Source organism: Aotus nancymaae, unplaced genomic scaffold, assembly GCF_030222135.1.
Source record: "Aotus nancymaae isolate 86718 unplaced genomic scaffold, 86718_ANA_hifiasm-v0.15.2.pri h1tg000012l, whole genome shotgun sequence".
Taxonomy (NCBI): Eukaryota; Metazoa; Chordata; class Mammalia; order Primates; family Aotidae; genus Aotus; species Aotus nancymaae.
The window spans coordinates 11858678-11867264 of record NW_026988423.1 but is presented as its reverse complement, the minus strand read 5'-3'; the positions used below and the strand labels follow the sequence as shown (position 1 = coordinate 11867264).

The window sequence follows — 8587 nt, the reverse complement described above, 5'->3', positions numbered from 1 at the left end:
TTATTTGTGTGTGCAGCAGTAGTTTATTGAAAGAATGTGAAGGATACATGCTATTTAGTATATTTAATGCTAACTAAATTCTATGATTCTAAAGAACTTGACAATTATATCATCAGTACCAAGGAAGAGAACTAGGAATGCCAATCCTTTATGCTGATTGATACTGCGCAGCAAAAGTATTAAACAATTATCCCCAAGTTAGAATAATGTAATTTTCATTGTAAGTTAGAAAAAGGAGCTAGTAAAACTTTTTAGCAAAATTGATGACTTTTTATGATTGAAAGTGTAATTTGACTCTAATTTTCAATGGAGACAAATGCATACAGAATTAATTGAAGTAACAGGGAAATCAATAGTAGATGCACCACGTAGTTTAATAATAATTATAATGGTTATTATTTTAAAAGAAACTTCCTCCGCAGGAGAAAGAAAATACACACACACACACATTATATATATATATATAAATATACATTATAAATATATATATATAAATATACATTATAAATATATATATATAAATTTATATAGAAGGGGGAGTGTCTGAGTGATAGTACATGCTTTTCTGTCTTTAAAGCCCATTTAAGATCTGGAAAAAAGGTATGTCTCTGAACCAGTCTGAGTGGATTTTTCCAAATGAAACCTCAAATAGCATTTATATCTAAACCCTCACAAACACTTGGGAAGATTTAGAGTTAAAAGCAAATTTGAGTGGGGTTACAGCACAGGTTTTACGGTTTTGTTTTGTTTTGATTTTTAAACAAACACAGTCCACACAAACCCATCTGTCTTCACATGAAAGGACCAGTTCTTTGGAAAAAGTGCTTTGGCTTCAGATTCACTGGGGAACTAAAGCCAGAGCCCCTGAACTTTTCTCTCCGCTGATGGAGGGGAGCTGGGGAGGGTGCTCATCTACATTATTGCAGGGGAAGTACAGCCTGGGATCCCTCTTTTGGGATACTGTCATTTGCCCCTTATTCCCATCCCTTACTCTATCCTCAGAACCAGTATGAGGCTTTTCTGGGACTAAGGCAAGGTACAGAGGGGTCAGGCGCTGGGAGGACTGGTTTGCAAAGAGATAAGCTTTGGAATGAAGCCGCACAGCTGAAAGTGCGCGACAAGTGATGCCTGCGATGTGGCGAGTCAGTTCTCCGGCTTTGAGAAGCCTTTATCTTTACTCCTCTTAGCTTTCTGAGCAGCATTTGCAGTCAAGTGCAAACAGATCGCATATTTGGCGCAAAGAGCCCTGAGGATGACGGATGTGGGATCTTTCCCCGGTTTCCCCCGGGCCAGGTGCTAGATAGTTTGAGGAACTGTTCTCCAGTTCTCCACGCCTGCAAACGGCTGTAGGGGACAAGCGGAGCTGTCCAGCACTAGTGAGGAGCCGGCGCAGCCGGGAGCCCGGCGCATAGCGCCGGGCTGAGGCTCAGCAACAGCGCTCTCGCCAGAGCAGACGCTGTCCTCACTGCCGCTCCGTTTTGGGCTCGCTCCCCGCCCACGCGGCCTCGCAAGAGGCGGTGAACGCAAGTCTCCAGGAGCTGCTCCAGCAGGATGGGCGCCAACATGTTGCCCCTTGTCCTTCCCTTCCCGTGTAAGCGTCTCCTCTGGAATGGGCTGGCTGGACGCTTGGCCTTTCCCTTTCGCCTTGTAACTTCCTGAATAAACTCGGAGAAAGGACAACATGAACCCTAACCCCCACTTCACACTGTCAGGCTTCCCTAAGGAGGCTCTAGGGGGAGGCCTGTCACCTCCTACCCCCGAACCCTTCTCCCCACCAGCGCCACCAGGGCCGGTGTATTCCCCAGGGCCCAGGACAAGGTGTTTGGGGGTTGGGGTCCCTCAGTCCGACCCAAGCTCCTGTGCGCACCTCCTCGGAGCAGGGAGGGCGCGCAGAGGACAGCAACGAAGTGTCCTCCTTGCTCCTGAAACGTGGCGACAGGCGAGGCAGAGACTCCCAATGAGTATGATGGCGACACGTGATAGTGGCGGAGGGAGAGCATGGTGGGGGGGCGGGAGATAAAGGGAGAAGGAGGGAGGCGGGCAAGTGGAGAGAGGCGGGAGGAGAGGGCGGGAGCAGAGAGGGAAAGGGGGCGAGATAGGCGCGCAGGCGGCAGAAGCCTCTGCCTCCCTTTCTGCTTGGGCCGCAGCCCTCCCCGCCCCGCCGACCGCGGTCACACACTTGGAGCCTCCCCGTGAGCGGGAGCGAGGCGCACGGCGATGCGCCGAGGCGGGCGCTGAGCGGCGCCGCTTGAGCAGCAGCAGAGGCGGCGGCGGCCCCCAGCCCAGCCCGGCGCTGCCGCCGAACCCGGGCCCCAAGGTGCGGAGGCACCCCAAGTTCCCGCCATGAGCAGCTGGCTCGGGGGGCTCCGCGGCCCCGGGGACTCCCTCCCTGCCGAGCGCGACCACAGCGCCCAGTGGCTCCGACGCGCTTAACGCTGCCGCTCGCGGGTCCCGCCACCGCCGCCGCCCGTGTCCCCGCCGCCGCCGCCTCGGCCGTTGCAGCGCCGCCGGCAGCATGTCTCGGAGGAAGATTTCGTCCGAATCCTTCAGCTCCTTGGGGTCTGACTACCTGGAGACGAGCCCGGAGGAGGAGGGGGAGTGCCCCCTGTCTAGGCTCTGCTGGAATGGCAGCCGGAGCCCGCCCGGGCCGCCTGAGCCCAGCGTGGCCGCCGCCGCCGCAGCCCCAGCCCCGGCTGCTTCTGCTGCCGCTGCCGCCGCCACGGCCGGGGCCAGGAGAGTGCAGCGCCGGAGGAGGGTTAACCTGGACTCGCTGGGCGAGAGCATCAGCCGCCTGACAGCGCCCTCGGTGAGCAGGGGGCGGAAGGGGGGACTGCCTTTTGGGGAGAGGACACGGATCGGTAAAGTTGGCGCCCGGCGAGCAGGGCGCGAGCGCAGAGCCCGACCGCTTGGGGGCGGCCCGGCCTCACCCCGCCCGGCCTAGGGTTTCAGCGGCTCTGGGCTACAGCAGATATCCTAGGCTAGGGTGGAAGCGGAGACTAGAGCACCGAGAGGGAGTAAGATTCTACTCCTTTGGGGTCTCCTGATTCGGGGGCCTGTCTGCCCACCTCTAGCCTTGAACCCTACTTTACCACTGTTCCCCCTGGACAGCCCCAGTGCTGCTTCACACCCACCTGTTTTCTTTCCCCTAAACTTTCCCAGGCACTGTGTTCTGCAGTTCGGTTTCCCTGTCTTTCATCCTGTTCTCTAGCATCCCAAAGGAGCCCCAACCCCTTCCAGGAAACCCTTCCTCTCCTTATTTCCCACACTCTCTTGGTCTTAGCATGACCTTCTCTGACATCTTGGAATTCCACAGGCTATCTGCATTCTGTGTTGCATCCTTTTTCTCAGATCTTCAGATACTTTTTGCCAGATACTTTTCTGAGTTGCCTTCTGATGAAGGAATCTCAAATCTCGAGTTCTCCCAACCCCGTAGCTGTTTTTTTTTTTTCTTATCCGCTAAGCATTTATTCTTCTCTGGATAAACCTGGTGTCTGGTTTTCTTCTTCCTTTTTTTTTTTTAAACTTTAATTTTAAGTCCCAGGATCCATGTGCAGGATGTGCAGATTTGTTACATAGGTACAAAATGTGTGCCACGGTGGTTTGCTACACCTACGAACCCATCTCCGAGGTATTCAGCCCCACCTGCATGAGCTATGCTTCTTGCACCTGTACCTCATTCTTTACCCTCTCTTCAATGGATTCTCTAGTGCTTTCTCTCTCATTTTTTGATGGATTCCTTATACTAGGCTCTTCCTAAATATTTGTGGAGAGAATAAATGCCTTCCTAGACCTCTTCAACTTGTGCTCATCTTGGGATGTCTGTATCAGCAGGTTCAGGTGTGCACCGAACTCCCCCTGGTTATAGGCATCCTTCCAGAGTACTCCTGCCTCATTCCCACCCAGGCATTTCGGCTACCCTTGGCTTTTACCTCTTGCTGGAATGCCAGACCTCTGATCCAGTCTTTCCCTGTCTGGGTGAGCTCTGTTTTGAAGGAATGCACTCTATTGCAGACAGAATTTGCATAGGATTCAGTGTCAATCCTCCCCAGTCCCATCTTTTATCCTCACCCTGACCTTGGATACAAGAGCTTTAACTCTTCCTGACAGCACTTTTACCTACTCACCCCTAGGACTTTTACTTCTTCAGAGTTTCCAGAATGAATCTGAACATTGATCTTGTTTGATTACTGTTGAGTCTCTCTTTTGAGGTTACTACTGCAGTTGATGGTAGGAGGGACCGAAGAAGGAGTGGGACCCTGAGGGGACTGAGTACCGGTACCCGGCAGTTCTTCAAATATTCTTGTGGCACTTGCATTAATGGAGAATGATGTTTTTCTTTTACGAGACCTGATTGAAGATATCTAAATTACTTATGTTATTTATTTTGAACTAATTTAGTTATTAGGAACACACGGAGAAAGTCATCTTGCTCTTCTTGTGTATTTTCCCATTTGATACATCTTTCTGCCACTTTTTCTTTATTGATAACCTAGAAAACAATCCTCGGGATAGGTTGGCTGCTTTTTGCTGTTCTTACCTGCCAATATTTCCCAGGCAATGTAATTTTATGAATTACTTGATGTGGCAAATTGTTGAACATAATTCTTTATAGCAGGGTCTAGTAACCCCGAGTGACCCCGAGCATCTGTAGGCTTGTGTCAGTACCTAAAGCAACATTTGTGTGATGTAATAGTTATTCAGTACAACAGATTCTTATTTAATGAAATGATTTTGCTAAAGATAATGATTAGTTTTTAATTAGTTTGGGGAGAATTGTTGATATAACCTTGGAGGGATTTTTTTTTTTTTGACTAAGAATTAGAATTTACAAATTTCTAAAAAGTAATGGCAATGCCTCTGATAATGCTAATTTAAACTAAGACTATTTTCAACAACTTACATGAGGAGTAGATAAGAGAAACTGAGAACTGAAGTATTTTCTGCCAGAACAAGAGGGAGGAAATAATCTCTGATAGTTACTTTTATAAATCAAATTTAAATGACTCTGGCTTTTTGCTGGATGAAAAGAATGTATCCAGAGAATGGTTTTCAGAATAGGCAATTTGAAAATAATTGTGAAGATCAAATAAATGCAACAGCTATGTATACTTTCCACACCATAATTCTTTTCTGTTATGAAAAGGGTCTGTCAGGTGGATGCTGAGAACATACAGGTGAGTATAGTATAAACATTTTCAACATCATAACACATGTATAGAAAAATTCTCCTTGATTAACCATATCGCCAATAGACTTAGTGACACAAATAAAAGACATAAATTATATTTCAGAGCAGTGACTTATTTCTGTGTGGTCTTTACCTTATTTTCTTTTATTTGGCAAGTTAGGACACTACCTCAAAAAGTTCCAACAGATTCATTTTTTGACATTGTCAGGATGTCATTGAAACTTCTTTGAATACACTTCAGAAGATGGATTATGTCCTGTCTATTCTCTGATTAGCTTTTTTTTTTTAATGTCCTCTCTATTCTCTGAGCAGCCTTTTTTTTTTTTTTTTTTTTTTTTTTAAACTGAGCCATTACCAGAGCATTTCTAGTTGGGAATTTCTAGTTGTTTGAGTCTTGTGAGCTTTCTTGCATGCCAGTGCAATATACTTCTGGAGAAACTGTGCTTGCTACGGAAGCTCCTGTCTTCTCAGTTGTCTCATCATGGAATGTCTCAGTCACTTGAAATTTCTTTTTCATTCAGAATGATTTGCAAATAAAAAATGAAAATGAATTTAATAAATACTAGAACATTGCTAAGTATTAAACTAATTATTTGACCCATGGGATATCCAGACTTAGGTTTTTGACACTTAATGGTCACTTTAAGATGCATTGATGTTGAGTGTAAAGATTATAATAATTTATACTACTATTTAATAATGAAAGTAAGTTGCATTGGTGAAATTGAAAAAAACTTCCAGAATTCAGGATACCTGATTCTAATTTTGCCTTGGGCAATACCTGATTCTAATTTGCCTTGAGAAACTTGGGTATCTCTGGACACATTACTTTAAATGTCTGGGATTTCCCAGGCTTTGGATAGACTGTGATATTGGCATTTGAAAGGAAAACATGGCGTATATTATAAGTTTTAAAATTTTCGAGGAAAGTAGTTTACTTTTCAAAATAGGGGCACCAAAAAACTATTTAATCCACCTAAGTACTTAAAAATATTTTAGGATCTATGTGGCAGGTATTGTGCAGACATTTGAAAGGCAAATGCTGAGCAAAACCTGTCTAGTCTTTGACTTCATGGGACCTCTTTAATCATTACCTTTATTTTAATGAAACTATATTAAGGGAAAACATAAGAACTTCAAGTGTCTCAGAGAAATCTAGGGGAAGCTTTATTTATCATCCACTTTGGGTGGTTTTGTTCACTGTGAATCTCTGGGGTGCAGCCAAAATAATAAAAATGACCCTCCAATTAGCTGTGCATGGTGATCCCAGCTACTTGGGAGGCTGTAATCCTAGCTACTGGGAGGCTGAGGCATGAGAACCCAGGAGGCAGAAGTTGGAATTAGCTGAGATCACACCACCACACTCCAGAGCCTAGGTGACAGTAAGACTGTGTCTCCAAAACAAAACAAAACAAAATACCTCAAGACCTTAAGACCTGATTGAAGATGTATAAACCATTTATTACATTCTTTATTTTAAAATAATTTAATATTTGGGAATACATATTAAGAAATAGCTGGGGATTTCACGTCATGGGTGAACTTAGCAACTCATTTATTTGGATTATATTCTTATTAATGAGAGTTGCTTAGTTACCCTATCACTGTGACATCGATTTTGGGTTTGCAGGTGTCACCTGTCAGTGAAGATATGCCACTAGAGTCATATAAGGGCAAGGCTTCTCTAGGTTTCTTGACAGGGAACATTGTAAGTGGCTTTGAAGACCTCAGAAGCTTTAGAGAGCAGAATGGCAGGGGAAAAAAAAGTAACAGAATTGGAAGAGTGGCAAATAAAGAGAGGAAAGCGACCGAGCTATGGAGTTGTTCAAGAAACAGAGACCAGTGAAGAGGAAAAAATGAAGGGGGAAGCTTAGATTCAAGTGACAGAAAAGCATAAATTATTATTTTGGGGAAGGAAATTATCTTAGTACATATTGAGGAAAGAATGAAAAGATATAAATACATATTTAGCTTCCTTTGATATTAAATAAAATGAGCTTTCTGACATGTATAAACTCTGAAAAAATATCCTTAGAAAGTATGAGTGTAACTATCATGTAGACAATGAAAAATGTACAAAATGTATTTGTAAGGTAGGCTATTTGACAAATTTAGGTAGTTTAATTAAAGCTTTTTAAATTTGGGGCTTAATTTGAGCTAACAAAGTCATAGAAACAGATTCATTATAATTATAAAATTATATAAAATACATTCTAATTGTTTAACATTTTCACATTTGTTGAAAATAGATACTATAATCTGAAATTAGAATTTAATGGCAATCTATTGACTTTCTTTACCTTATCCCTAATCATTTAGAAACAACATGGCAGAGTTGAAATAACAAAGTTTTAGAGTCTGACAAATTTAGGTTTGAGTAATCCTCTGCTGAGCCCCTTACTAAGTGTGAGTCCCTGGGAAAGCTAACTCTTATCTTCTCTGAGCCTTAGTTTCCTCTTTTGTGAATTAGAAATAATAACTACTTTGTGGATTTGTTATAGAATTGTTGGTCAGGAGTTATTAATTCTTTGTAAAACTTCCCAAACTCAATAGATGATAGTTTCAGAATGCGATCCATTCATTTTAACTGAATTTGAATGCCTTAAAGTGATCTAAAGTTTTTCCTTTTTTTCCTCAGTAATTCACTTGCTAATCACCTAATTGGAAGAGTTTATAGAATAGGTTAACAGATGTCAAAAAAAAAAAAAAAAAAAAAAAAAAGGTGATAAGAAGCACTTTAGTTGGCATAGCCCAGACAATCCATTAAAAAAATTAGAGCTGGAGTCCCTTTTTGGCTCCCTGGCCAAATTCATGCCTGTACACAGACATATACAAATTGCAGATGCAAAGATTTCCATCAGATTATCAGTGCTATGTGGCAATATGAAAACTACTTTATAAATTCTATAAAAATACAAGAACATATTTATTTGGCAGAATGTAGGTATTTCATGATAAGTTAATTTTAAATTAGAAAAACCGTAGCTAAAAGAGAAATAATTTATTTCATTTGCCTGAGAATTCTGAACATTCTTCATCTACTGCATTCAAACTAATCTATATGTGTGTTCAAAGGCCTTGAGAGTGAGATGCAACAGTTACAAAGCAAATGCTGTTTATATTTTACGGTGCTCTCTTTTTGTTTGGCTATTAGTTCAATTGCTAGGCTTTCTTTTTCCTTCTTTTTTTTTTTGAGATAGAGTCTTGCTGTGTTCCCCAAGCTGGGCAACATCTTTTACTTTAAAGGTAAGTTTTGACAATATGAAATGACATCAGTGATTATTAGGTTTGTAAGTAGAGGTCAGAAGTGATTATATGTTCCTTTTTAGTGTATAGTTTATTTACCTTTAACGACTCGGAGATGCATGGGTGAAGTACTTGAGTGCTATTACATGTTTT

At 42.9% G+C, this 8587-nt stretch overlaps 1 protein-coding gene across 1 annotated transcript in view; it reads left to right on the top strand.

The window, feature by feature from the left end:
* The first annotated feature begins 2515 nt into the window (after positions 1-2515).
* The window catches only part of GUCY1A2 (guanylate cyclase 1 soluble subunit alpha 2), a 324412-nt gene continuing 318340 nt past the window's right edge, over positions 2516-8587 (top strand). The window contains exon 1 of the mRNA XM_012474492.3: positions 2516-2806. Coding sequence (XP_012329915.1) covers positions 2516-2806 — 291 coding nt within the window. The remainder of the gene's footprint in view (positions 2807-8587) is intronic.